Below are 14,341 nucleotides of genomic sequence, written 5' to 3' on the forward strand. Positions count from 1 at the left end.
GTACAGTAAGTGCCAGAAAAGGAGGTATATACGGGTGAATTTAAAGTCAGTGAGGACAAGAGCTGTCCCATCCCTAATTAAAGAGTTATACAAGCGCGCGCACACACACACACACACACACACAGACGTCCCCATGGCAACAAGTATGACGTATAAACAGCCTGAAACTGAGAGCTACACATCACACGCTCCTAAAAACACACCCCTCTATCAGTGATTTATAAGCAAACACACACTCCTAGCTATTACAGTAAGGGCAGTGTACACACTCTGCACCTGTCCCTGTGAGTGCAGCACAGTAAATAATGTGGTTAAAGGGTCAGTTCACCCAAACTGAAAGACGGAAATCTCACTTAATGTCTCTGTAAGTGCAAATGGTTTGGATTTTATGCACCCAGGTTGTATCTGTCTCTGAGATTTTTGGACTCCATTTCAAAGAAAGTATGTCGGTGCTTAAAGGAGAACTGTGTAATATGTTTTCTGTAATAAATCATGCTAAAACATGCTAAGTTGAAACACTTACTTCTCTGACAACAACACTACAGCCACGAGTGTGTAGGATTCAGTTTAGACAAAACAAGCAATTTGAAGACATCATTTTGGGCTAAAGGATGTATGATGGGCATTTGATGGATCAAATGATTAAACAATTAATCGAGAAATGAATTGTCAAATCTGTGATGAAGACAATTGTTTGTTGCAGCTTTGTTGTAGGTTGTGGTGGGTATTTTCAATTACTGTCTGACATTTTATACTCTAATAGCTTAAAGTACTAGTGTGTAAGATTTATCGGCATCCAGAGGTGAGCGTGCACATTGCAAGCATGTCGTCTCACCCTCCCCTTCCAAGTCTGCAGGAGAACCTACAGTAGCTGCGAAACTCATGCATGCAAAACAAAGAAGGACGCATCCAGTGTTTTGTTTGTCTGTTCTGGGCTACTGTCAAAACATGGTGGTGCATCATGCATCACGATTGCACACTATATTGCACACTATATTTATGAATTATTATCCCTGTAAAATCTTACACACTGGGCCTTTAAATCTTTCCTGAACCAGTGTCTCCATCACTGCAGATAATTCACAGAACTCACTGTGGGGAGTTTGTACTGTTATTTGTTTTGTTTTTGTCGGGTATTGTTGGGTAATGTCTGGTTGCTGTCATAATGTTTCTCACCTAATCTGTGTACCTTTGTTCTCTGTTCCTGCACTCTGCCATTAAAAATGTGAAAAACGAAAAGAAAATTTCACACAGATTCTCACATCACAACCAACGTGATGCTTTTTTGGACCGTAGGCCTACACGCACCCTCCAAACAAATTATTTAGTTATTCATTTGAAAACTAGCAATTTAGTGGGTTAGAATTACATGTCCAAAACAAAGCAAGAAACTCAGATTGTTTGAGTTGGAAATCGTGTGACTCTTTCATTATGCTGTCAGTATCAGGACAAGACGCAATAAATATAAATTCGGGATATTAAAAAAAGATTAAGTGCCTGCCAAGATTAAGTAGATCAAATTTTTTTCACTTTTGTAAGAGCCCTGAATGAGATTAATGAACCCAGTCAGTTCATGTAGTTGAGGCAAAAACCTCAGAGATCGTTTTAGTACAACTTTGGCAAATAAAACCAAAACTATCTGCAGGCTACATACCATTAGAGGTGTGAGAATTTATGTTTTTTAAAAATTTGGATGAACTGAGGTATCATTAGTGGTGTTTTTGGTATGTGTGTTACAGGGAGAATGAGCATCATGAACAAATGGTATATGACAATGAGATTTCTACGCAGAAAAATGACAATTTTTGGTATAAATGATAAAAACAGATCACCATGTTCTGTACACAATCAACAAGGATGTGAGAAAACACACAGCGGGATGTGCTAGATAACAACTCACACTTCTTATGCGTATCTATTGCGTCATTACAAATGTTACAGGTGGAAATGTGTGGGCAACTCTACCAGAGAGTTTGATATGTTTGTCATCATTATGTGTGTGCATACGTCTCCCTGTGACCTGATTGAGAATTAAGTGACTGGCTGTTGCATTTCAGTCCATGTAGTCAGAGACTTTATTCCAGGGTTTAGAAATGACTGCAGAGGGAGTCCAGAGGTGGAGCGCTGATAATGCCGCGCTAATAATAGAGCGGCGAACTGAACTCCCTCTTGGAAAGGTTGGCCAGCCGTTATGCACGACAGTGACGGCGCGCAGTGGCACAGACTGGCCACACGGAGGTGCTGTTACACCCACACCACCACTCCCTGAAGGGACTGGAGCTTTGACTACTTCCTTTACAAGGAACACAGTGTCAAGCTGCAGAGGCAGCAGGTTTCTGATGGCAGTGTCTGTCTGGATGTGTCATAATCGCGCAGCTGACTGTTTGGTGACTGTGGCAGTGACTATCTGTAATTATCTGCTTCTGTCTCCCTGTTTCTCCAGCTAAGAGTCTATTTGTGTAACTGACAGTCTACCTGTCTGTCGAGCTTTAGCACAGTGACAATAAAAATTCAGGTGATTGTCTTCTGGCAGGATTGTCAGTAGAGAATTCACAATGCTTATTATTACATTATTTTACAGTCTTGATTCCTTTTCGAGCTTATCGTGCACTTCTCCCCATCTTCGTTTCAGCTTTGTTCTCTCAGTTGGAGCGCAGAGCCGGAGGCAGTGACATTGTTTTCTGTATGAATACAGATGCGTTATTGCACCAGACACAGAGCAGTCCTGGTTTACGGTCACACACACACAAAAGCTGACGAGCTCGTTCTGAGGAGACTCCAGAGTCTTTGAAAAGCAGATGCCGAAATCATTTTCTCTCTTTGAATCCACGCATTTTCGATGCTTCCCTCCACAGGGAACTTCTGTCATGTTCTTCCTGTTTGTTTTCCAGAGAGAAAGGCCCACGAGTTCCAGGGCAGGAGTTTTACGCTGACAGGTCGGATATGACCAGTTTTTCCATTTTATTCCCGATCTCTCCAGAGACTTGAAGCTCCTCGGATTCATAGTCATCATCAAATGACCTGGGAGCACAACACACACAGTAGGACTGGTTAGTTATTGCTGCACACACCTTATTGTCTTGACAACTTTAGTAATCTTCAATTACTAAAAGGGGTGACTTCTCTAAAGGGAAAATTCACCACCTTTTAATGGGGATGTCTCGTCAGTGGTGATGCTTAATGAAGCAATTGAAGTAATAAATTCTTGCGTGTGCTTATTAACCAAGAAAGCTGAGTTCTAAGTACCAGGATGCACTGCAGTTCTTCCTCAACACCAGCTCCATCACTGTGACATCACTAGATGCACTATAAATTTTGCAGCAGGAGACCTCTGCTTTCTCAGTCAGTGTGGCGCACAACATTTAATTTACTGTTACATTTACCATCAACACTAACTGAACATCCAAATAAAAAGCTGTGAACTTTCCCTTTAAATGCACAGACAGCTGCAGAGAACTCAGCCTATTAAAAATACTGATAAACAAGTTTGAGTGTGTGTGTGTGTGTGTGTGTGTGTGTGTGTCGTACCCCTCATGTAGCTGTTCGTTTGCAGTCTCTTCCGCCACCAGTATCTCATACTCCTCTGAGGCATATTTATCCCAGTCAGATGGCTCTGGACCGTCACTATCAATGTCCTGGAACAACACATACATGCCTTAATAATACAATAATACACCTATTCTAGTGCACAATGCATTGTCTTCATTTATTTTACTCATTAATTTAGGACTTGTGCAGGGCTGTGGATGTTTTCTTGCTGGGGTTGTCTCTGTTTCTGTGTTTTCTTTGTCTTTTATTGCACAGATCAGGAGTTGTGCTCCATATTTTGCTGTATTCTGTACGATGACAATAAATACTCCATTCCATATAACAGATGTTCACACCTTTTGCACAGCAAATGGATCTCTCTGTTCATGGTCCAGGTATTTCTCCAGGTTGAAGAAGGTGTCAAAGAATATGTGGGCCATCCGGCAGCGCTTCAAATCGCCAAGGGTTATTTTACCTGGAGAAAACGACACGTGCGTGAATGTTAAGTTCAGATAGAAATGTAAAAAGAACAATTGCAGGGTGCGGCTTTCCAATAAAGTGAAATAAATGGTCCCGGCACTAACCTTGGCTCTCGGGTTTGACCAGGTCGAGCATCTGGCAGAGCAAATCCTGGAAGGGCAGAGGTTCAATGCCCATCCTCTCCATCCTCTCACACTGTTCCTCATAGAAATACTCCAACTCAAACATGGACAGGACGCCATCGCCGTCTGTGTCCATGCAGCGGAACCAGTACTCTATACTGGAGAGATAAGACAAATGCACACAGAGTTACACACCATGTACAGGTACAAGTGCATTTGCAAAAATGTGACATCTAACTGAGATGTAACATTGTTATCAGAAGCTGTTTACATCTGGTATTAACAAGCGTCTTGGGTGATCTGATCACAAGTGGACAACTCGATCTGATCGCATATGACTATATTCTTCTGGATGCAAGAATGCAACCCACCCCGACCCACCAAGGTCAAAGTGGTAAAGAACAAAAAGAGGAAGCTACAAAAATAAATAAAGAAAGAAAACTAATATTAAAACTAAATTAAATTAAGATTAGGTTGCACATAATTCCTGATATGTACATTGTTAAGCAGCGTTTAAGACAAGACCGTTGCATAACATCATGCATCCTTGGATCCAGCTGGCACAAGTGAATGATATACTCTCAACACATTCTATAAAGGGGGTCCAGGTTTTAACATATCTGTCCAAGAAGTTATTCTGATTGTTTCTCAACTTCTAATGGGATCAAGGACAGTACTTCCTTGACTCAAAAAATCCTGCAATTTTGAGAGTTGATAAACTTTGTGAACCACTACAACAAAATCTTATTAATTTGTGCTTTTTTTTTTGTAAAAACACCATCAGTCACTGCATCACTACATCAGTGTAGTGTAGTGTCCAGTCTAATTCGTGTCTTACCTGCCAACATTTAGAAGCTGCATGAACACTGTTTCAACTGATTTTAGCATTTACACTAAATTTAAGAAAGGAGACAAGACAAATATGTAACATTTTTCAAATACAGTAGTCAGAAACCAATATAAGCTACTTCTTCGTCGCCCATGGACAAAGTCCTACAACTTTCTCTAAAAACTGTGCAATTTTGTGAGTTGCTGAGGGAAGAGAAACTTTATAAACTCTGTGCAAAAACCATTGTGTCCTTTTGCTCCAAACTGTGCTGACGTAGCTATGTGTTTAGTTGCGTTTAGAGCAGGGAGGAGAGAGCTGATCACAAGTGGTCACTCAAGATGCATATTTAGTCAGTGCTGTCCAGTTGTGTTTGGATCACCCATGATGCATGTTAATCCAGGTGTAAAGAGGCTATCAGACACATGCAGGGAGAAAGAAAGGCTCAAACTGCTGCTCGATCACACAGAACCAAGACACTGTATATAACCTGGTGGGATTTTTCTTGTCTTCTTCAGATATGAGGAACCAGACGAACTCGGCGTAGCTCATCCTGCCTTCTCTCTGCACAGCGTTACCCCTGGAAACAAGAGAGGCAGAGCCACTCGCGTTCAGTGCTGCCGTTATGGTGAAGAAATCAGCTCCTCTGTGTTTGTTTATGTGTGTGTTTCCACTTACCGAGTAACGGCCCCCGAAAACAATCTTTCAATGATTCTGTTTGAGGACGCTGTCAGAGGAGAGAATGGGAAAAATAAGCAAATCTTGTTCAAAGACACAGAAACAAATGGACACTGTTGTAAACTATTGCGTATACAGTAGAGTCACTTGCGTAAGTGGTGAATTAAATTTTGGCTAAGTGGTCGTATAATGCAGTCAGCAGTGTAATGCGTTTAACATGGAGAGCATGGAAGTGTTGAGTCGAGGACAAACAGCTGTTGTGTTTTGCACAAGCTAGTGGGGGCCAAACGAATGAGCCAAATCCAACGACGGTCTGCTTCTGATTCTTTACTGGCATTCGATGCAAATCAAATGAGACCCAAAACGTTCAACTCTTATGTCTACAGCCCAATATCACACATCATACATTTGCCTCCAGGGGCTTTACAATCTGTACAGCACACAACGCCCTCTGTCCTTGGATGCCTCATGTCATCGACCATAAATTTAGTGTTTTTGATTTTGAAATAATATTTGCTTTGCCTTAAGGCCTGAATTCTTTCTTGTTATTCCTTTCATATTTGCAGAATAACCCCAATGTGTCCAAAAAAAAGTTGGGACATTTATAAAACGAGTTGTTTGCCTATAAAATGCTGGAAAATGGTGAAAAATGTTTCCCAAAGCCCAAGATAATGTCCTCAACATTATAAACCAACACTGAATTCCAGTGACCTTTGACCCCTCAGGAGGCACTGCATTAACCCACATAACTGTATAGAGGAAACTACATGGGCTCTGGAATACTTTGGAAAACTGTTGTCAGAAAACACACTGTCACTGCATCTACGAATACAAGTTAAGACTCTACGATTCAAAGAGAAAGTCATGTATCAACAACATCCAGAAACGCTGCAGACTTCTCTGGAGCCTGAGCTCATCTGAGATTGAAGTCATGGTCCTTGGGTCCCATCTGTGGGACGGGTCACATCTGTGAAGGCCCCATTAATGCTGAAAGGTACATATGGAGCAACATACGCTTTATTAGACGTCTTTCTCAGAGACGTCCCTGTTTATTTCAGCAAGACAACGCCAAGAGACGTTCTGCACATGTTATAACAATGTGGCTAAATTCAGGTACTACACTGACCTGCCTGCAGTCCAGACCTGTCTCCACCTTTTTTAGAGTTGGGGATGTATTTCAGCTGCTCTTTGACTTGGTCTTACCGTGGTCATTGTATCTCGCCAGGTCTTTGGGGTCAATGTAGAGGTCGTGATCGGTGTCCAGCTCCCAGAACTTGCAGTAGATGACGTAGAAGTGTTCGTAGGAGAAGTAGTCAGTGATCTGGTTGATGTCGTCCTCCTCCTCCAGCAGGGCCAGTGTCTGTAGGAAGTTGCTGCGGCGCAGCTCCATCATGGTGATACGACCCGTCCATGAACGGTTGACCACGTAGAATATCCGCTGGATCACCTGGAGTGACAAGAGTATCCGAACGGTACCGATCAGCATGAGTGAATTCATTTTACAAAAGGGAGAGAAGGGGAGTTTGCTGAATTAAACTGAATAAAAGAGCGCCACAAAAACACACAATCAACAAAATTACACAACAGTGACAGCAAGCAAATGATTACCACAGACTGAACCAGAAAGTCTTAAGGTCATTACAGAATCGCATGTAAGAGCTCCATAATAATACAGCAGAGAATTATGTTGATATTTGCCTCTACTGTTTTCAATCAATCAATAACTTTATTTGTCCCTGAAAGGCAATCGGTTGCACAGCAGTGAAACACATGACAGACACATGAAAACATCATAAATGCAAAACAAAAATCAGTAAAAAGAGAGCCTCTGCAAGGGGATGTATTTGATCAGGTGAGAAATATAGAGGTACTAAGTTGTATGAATATGATTTATGTAGGGAAATAAACAAACAACAACTTGTTGATGCTGTCATGCCAACATTTATATCACTAAAATTAAAATTGAATCCTTTTTTTTCAGTTGCTTCCTCAATTATAGTTACTGATTCATTATAATTGTCGGGTCGGCGAGGCCTGAACTTTTTTCAGCTTCTGAACGGCAGCACGCCAGAAAAAGTTTGGGAACCACTGGTCTATGAAAATAGAATGAAACTCACACGGGACCAAAACAAGCCCTGTTATCATTAACATATTCCTCATCTTGCCATGAGGGAGAAATTACCAACAACACATCTACAACTGATATTTTCATCCTCATTCATGACATGAGTGATACAGGTGTTTAACATACAGTGGAAACAATGAGGTCCGAGCTCCCGGACTGTCCCTGAAACACAACACTTCAGCTTAGTAAAGGGCGGATTAGCACACATTTCCTGGTACATGGACCTCCCAGGGCCACTAATGTCTCATACAGTAGCGAGTCAGCTGGCCTAAACCAAAGGAAGTGTCTTAATATGGGCATGTGGAGGGTCAGGGGGCCTCTGCTGCAGCAGGCTGCGGGGGGCACCGGTGTTTCCGTGACATCACCAGAGCGCTGACTTCTCTGCATCTCTGCACTTCAACGCAGCCTCGACTTCTAAAAGCACGTGTCGCAGCTGTCCACAGACACACACCTACACACACACACACACACACACACAGTCTACTGCTAAAGTTACTCGAAGCAGTTTTGCTGACGATGTAGGAGAAGTAAATTCTGATTGGTCACTGATATTTAATACTGATCTGATTGTGATGGTTTTGACTGTTTAATGCTTTGCACTGTGCAGTTGTGGAAGAAGTATTCAGATCGTTTACTTAAGTAAAAGTAACAATACTGAAATGTAAAAAATACTAAAATTCATTTAAAATTTTACTTGAGTGAAAAGTACTGAAGTATGTAAAGCCAGCAACTGTGCAAAAATTAAAGTAAAGAGACTGATTAAAAACACAACCTCTCCATAATCTTAGTGAAGGGGAGCTGTTTGACTGGTACAGTCTGCATGTAATTGGTGTTTATATATGCATGTATTGTGACAACTAACTGAAAATTCTCCTGACCCTATTTTCTTTAATTTTCCCCTACAGGCGTATGAGGTGCTGTGTGGTTAAACGATTAGTTCAAATAGTACTTTTCTTTCAGTGTATTTGTGACCTTCAACACATCTGCAGGACTTGTCACACTGCATATTCTTAGCCCTGTGCTAAGAGTTGAACCTTGAAAAACTTTTTGCACACACACATTGTTAACCCAGGGTTAAGCTGAGCCCAGGGGTATATGATTCACACTGCCCTTCTTCTGACTCTGGTTTAAAGCCTCTGTACACCCACACAGTTTTGCTTTAACCTTACTGATTATCTTTGTCTTCTAATCATTTAGCCCTGTTTCACACTGACAGCTTTTAGCTCCGGGCAGAGTAAATTTTCAGGGGATAACCAGGGCCAGCTAGCCCGAGGCTAAAGTCGGAGTTTGCCCTCTTTGGAACGTGTAGCTCCCTCAGCCTGGGGCTGAACCCGGGGCTAAATGCAGCGTGAAAAGCCCTTGTAACCACTAAAACAAACTTAATAATGTGTAACACTGTCTGATGATCAGCCTCTATTTTTCTTTTGTGCTTTAATCTCATATAATACTGTGTGTTTTAATTACACTCAGATAATAAGATATGAATCCGTGGCTCCATTTCAACCTACTCAACAGACAATTAAAAGCTGATATGACGTTTACCGTTGTTATGTAGCGGGAATGGAATTCAGGTGCATCCTTCAGAAATGTGAGCCCAGGGTGTGTATCCACTATGTCCTAAACAGACAAACAGGAAGAAAAAAACAGTCAGGCAAGTTTATGTTAAATACAGAAGGCTCCATGAGCAGCCAGTAGGACCCACCTAATAATTTGAGAACCACTGGTGCCACCTTCACAGTTTTTGTTTTGTCCAGCCAATAATGCAAAATTCTGAATGATTAATGAAAAGCTTGCTCATACTGTTGGGCTAGTCTAATTTAAAACAAAACCTCATATTTTCTAAGCTTTTTTAAGTGTGGTAGAGAGTGGCATGAAATTGAAACACTCAAGTAAAGAACAAGTATCTCAAATTTGTACTTGAGTTCATGTATTTAGTTAAATCCCACCACTGCAGATGACAGAGACCGTGTAATGTCTGAGATGATCAATTTGGATAAAAGACATTCACCTGCAGCAGAGGAATGAAGTCCTCTTGCTCCAGGTAGTTACAGCTGGGTTTGGCGAGCAGGTAAATAAACCTTGATGAATCGTCATGGCAACTGTGCAACAACCTGCAGGAGAGGAGAGGAGAGGAGAGGAGAGGAGAGGAGAGGAGAGGAGAGGAGAGGAGAGGAGAGGAGACATTTAATATCACAACCTGATTATACTTGTGATTCGGGATGCATGATATTAGATTTTTTGCTGATATCCAATATACCAATATTTCACACAAGCCGTGTGTCATTTAGTCCCATTACACTGGAGAGACGGAAGACATCTCTACAGCCGATCTCTCCAAAACTCTGCGACTCTGCAAGTCACACCTGAGCAATCATTGCAAACTGCAACTTTGCTGACAGTGTTATTTCATTTTTAAACCCATACTGTGCATCCCTTCTCATAATGACATCAAACTGAAAGATGGATTAACATAAAGGTCTGTCTTACTTCCTCCAGGTTGCAACGAAGGAGTGCACAGAGACAAAGCCCGTCCTCTCACCACCCGCTGAGTAAAACATGGGGGCCTTCCAGTAAAGTGGACACCCGCACGCCTGTAGAGAAACACAAGTACCACAATACCATCACCTTATTCTGCAGTTCAGTTGTGTACTGTACTTCTTCACAGTGTTTGTTTCCTAGAATTGGTGATAACACTGCTGAGAAGGGAGTGGCAGCGTAAAAACAGCACGGTATCAACCAGGCCAGTGTTTGATGAGAAGGAACTGTTTCCAGAAACTGTTCGGTGTGGTAACTTCAAGAAGAACCATGACGACATTGATGTTACAAGGACGTTTCAGATAATTTGAGGTGGGGCTGCACTTATCAATTGTCAGTGTTTTACCTACAGTCGTAATGTCCTGCTGTGGACAGGGTCAGCAGAAAAACATGTTTTAGCCACCTAGAAAAAATCAATATTGCTTTAAGTGTACGCTACGTTTAGAATATTTTTACCTCAGTAAACGGTCGTTATATAAGCCTGATATTGCTCTCTGTTTCTCAACCAGACTCCACAGTCATTTTACCTTAAAGGACACGGATGTTGCAGGTCTGCTTTGACTTGTGTTTGTTTGTGTTATTGTGTGACCTCAGTAAACTAACTTTTTAAAACCCCAAAGTCACACAATAGCACAAGCAAACTAACAGATTGATGCAGCGGTAGACCAGCAACTCCTGTTTTTTGAAACTAAAAAGTACCATTTCTGCCAAAGGGAGTTTGGTTGATTTGAGAGAACGATAGTTGACTTTTATAATGGCAATGTCCTGTCTAAAAAGGCTGTCTGATGGCATGGTAAAATAGCAAATACGTCATCTGATATTGCCTTATTTTGGAGAGCCATTTGCCCAAAACACGTTTTGCTGCTGATCCTGTCAACAGCAGTACATTGATCAGCTTCTGAGCTGGTACTCCTCTCTGCTTCATCAAATTGTTGGCGTGCAGATCGCCACCTACCGTAGGTTAATACACTAACTATTGATAAAGACCTCACATAACCCCCCAATCTAAAATATTCTAACTTTCCTTTTAATCTCACAAAATAATACATGCAAACATTGATGCAGATCTTTTCATCTTTTAAACTTTTATAATACTCCAGGCTAAAACTAAAAACATGACTATGAACATTGTAATGTCTGGTGTTGCAGCTGCTGACCTTTGCAATCTTGCCCATTTCATAGATGTCAGCCTTCTCCTCCTCAAACTCGGTGAAGGCCGTCTCGATGGCAGCGATGGCTGCGTCGTGGTTGGCGACCGTGCCCATGGCAGGCAGCCCACGGGGGTAGTAGAACCTGGGAATGTTGACGGCAGGCGGAGGAGGGGTGACTATCACCGGAGCCGGAGGAGGGCTGGGCGAGCGCGGCGTGGGGGCGGGTGAGGCTGTGGCCAAGGCGGGGGCCGGTGGAGGTGTGCCTGGTTTCTTCTCTGGTTTGGACTGCACCTGAAAAGACAGAGAGGGGAGATCATGTGAGGGAATGGATGAGCAAGGCTGAGGCTAATTATGAGAGTTATTATAGTTTTGTATTTAATTTTTGTTTTACAATCACTTATAAAACACACAATCTTGTTTTTATTCTTTAAAATTTAGTTTTCACTAGTTTCAATGTTTAAATTTAAATAGAGGAGTATTAAACATGTATACCAATGCCTCCTCATGCGTGTTGTGTTGACAAAGACTAAAATTTATAACGTTTCATGAATATTTTTATTTTATTCTAGTTTTTATCTAAAGTCTATAGTTTTTATTTTATTTCTGCAAAGAAAAATGATTTGTTCACACTTTATTTTAATTTTAGTGTCATTTTAGTCGACTATAATATATTTAATCAGTAACCCGTTACAATTTAAGTAATATAAAATTGTTAATTTCATCTTTTTTCATCTGAATCTTAAAAGAAAGGTAGAAAAAAAACAACAATCTTATGGTGAAAAATCTAGATCAGTGTTTCCCAAAGCCCAAGATAACATCCTCAAATGTCTTATTTTGTCCACAACCCAAAAATATTCAGTTTAATGTACATTTGCAGCAACACTGCAGCATGATTCTGACCTGAATGTATAAATTACCTTCATTTCAACACCATATTCATTTTTATGGGACGAAACCCGGCAGAGAAATTATACGAGTATTAGTAGTACTTTCCCCAGGACTGTAGACAAGACACAACATCACTTTATGAGGATAAAGGGCCCATGTAAGGGATGTGGTGGAAACTCCCAGTGAGTCATAAACATAACGTACAAACAACGAGAGACTTGTTTTACAGTCAGCACTTCAGACGGATTTAAGTGGTTGGCAAGTAAAGCTCTGGGTGGCACAAAGACTGTGGCATTCAAGACCACGTTGGGTTGAACTTAATTCAACCTAATCTCTGAAACCTTAACTAACTAATAAGGTTGAATAAACAACACACATGGCAACAGAGCTAATGTACTGGTTTGATCAAGCCCTTGAGCACATATATTCAATTTGATTGTGCTGAATCATGAAGTTATTTCAGGGCACTTTTAAAATAGAGCAGGACCTCACTGTACACCTCCTTATAAACCCAATTGTTCCCACCAAGAGAAAGCACTGACACAACTGATAAATAAAGAACCTAAAATGAGCGGTGCACAAAGTTTGCAGTAAAATATGCATGGGGAAAAAGTGTAATTTGTCTTAAATTGAGAAGAACTGGTTAAAAACTGAAGTCCTCAAAAAAATCTATTGAATTTTTCACACAGTTTCCAACATTTCAGATCGCTCTCCTTATTAATCAAATAACGAGCAGGAGAGAGGGAGAAGAAAATGCTCCAGTGAGCTCCAAGCATCCGTCTCTAACTGCACAAAAAATGAACCCAGACTGTCCTCAGGAGGATCTGAACAGAATTATTTTACTGTCAGTGTACTCTAGGGGAGCACTGATTTTTTCCACGGGCCAGTACTGATGGGGTTTTTTTTTTGGCTGTTGTTGTTATTTGTTAAAGCAGATGATATAGCAGAATTCAGTTTGCCATTAAGCCAAACCAGACCAGTAATACCAAATCTGTTATGTTCTGCAGGTTACTCAGCTGCTCTCGAGTGGAACAAAAGAGCCCAAGAATGAGAGTGGAGTTGTAAGTTTCCCACAACATGTTCCTGCAAATGTTTCACAATAAAAGTCTTACTTAAAGGCTGTGTCCACTGAAAATTCTGTGAGGGCTTTTAATTTGAAACGGATACAGAAAGTCTTAAATTTGAATCGACAGTGTAATGTAGAAACTTTAACAGGGAAAATGTGAGCGGAGCAAAACAAGGCTTTGAACATCTGCTACTGACAAGTTAGCTGGCTAACTACTACTATTATGAGTTCATTAACTTTATAGCAACATGAACTAGTTTACAACTTAGCGTGAAGTTGCATGCAAAGACTGAACAGCGTACAGGTGCAATACTAGTTTGCCTTAATGGATTTTTCAGCAAGGATTTTTTTTTTTTAAAAAAGAAGATTATATTGTTATTCTGCACGAGTTGTGTGAGTTTTAAACAAATATTTCACAGCTTCAACAAGTCCGGATAGCATAGTTTGGATTCACTCTACATTCTTAGAAATAAAGGCGCTACCTAGAACCATGAAGGGTTCTTTGGCTTGTCCTCATATAAGAACCCTTTTTGATTCCTGGTAGAACCTTTTATAAAGGTTTCACTTGAAACTCTTTCAGAAGGTTCTACCTGAATGGTGAATGGTTTCACCCAGAGCCCTCATATGAGAGGTTCTTAAGGAGAACCCTTTCTGTGGCAGTGGTTCCACCCAGAACTCTCTTTTAGGGTTCTATCCTGAATATTTCAACCTAAGGGTCCTAACAAGAGCCCATCCAGCAGTTTATACAAAGAACTGTTTTATAACTCAAGGTTTTGATCAAGAACCCACCCAGTGTTTTATACTCTAAGGGCTTTACCAGGGGGTTCTATCACAAATGCTTTTACATTCCAAGCATTTTATCTAGAACCTGAGAACTCTTGATGAAAGACTTCTTCAAGCACTCAAGCAGCTAGTCTTGCAAAGATCCTTTGATGGATAGTT

At 41.0% G+C, this 14,341-nt stretch overlaps 1 protein-coding gene across 1 annotated transcript in view; it reads right to left on the reverse strand.

Moving 5' to 3' along the window:
* Positions 1–989: 989 nt before the first annotated feature.
* ppp2r3a (protein phosphatase 2, regulatory subunit B'', alpha) overlaps positions 990–14,341 on the reverse strand; it is a 95,195-nt gene continuing 81,843 nt past the window's right edge. Inside the window, exons 3-13 of the mRNA XM_084742244.1 lie at positions 11,452–11,736; positions 10,247–10,350; positions 9,768–9,870; positions 9,302–9,376; positions 6,838–7,081; positions 5,635–5,683; positions 5,447–5,536; positions 4,113–4,288; positions 3,885–4,003; positions 3,529–3,635; positions 990–3,021 (exon numbers count right to left, since the gene is read on the reverse strand). Coding sequence (XP_084598370.1) covers positions 2,925–3,021; positions 3,529–3,635; positions 3,885–4,003; positions 4,113–4,288; positions 5,447–5,536; positions 5,635–5,683; positions 6,838–7,081; positions 9,302–9,376; positions 9,768–9,870; positions 10,247–10,350; positions 11,452–11,736 — 1,449 coding nt within the window. The 3' untranslated portion in view covers positions 990–2,924. The remainder of the gene's footprint in view (positions 3,022–3,528; positions 3,636–3,884; positions 4,004–4,112; positions 4,289–5,446; positions 5,537–5,634; positions 5,684–6,837; positions 7,082–9,301; positions 9,377–9,767; positions 9,871–10,246; positions 10,351–11,451; positions 11,737–14,341) is intronic.

This window comes from Lutjanus erythropterus, chromosome 18 (genome assembly GCF_056507025.1).
Source record: "Lutjanus erythropterus isolate fLutEry1 chromosome 18, fLutEry1.hap2, whole genome shotgun sequence".
Lineage (NCBI taxonomy): Eukaryota > Metazoa > Chordata > Actinopteri > Lutjaniformes > Lutjanidae > Lutjanus > Lutjanus erythropterus.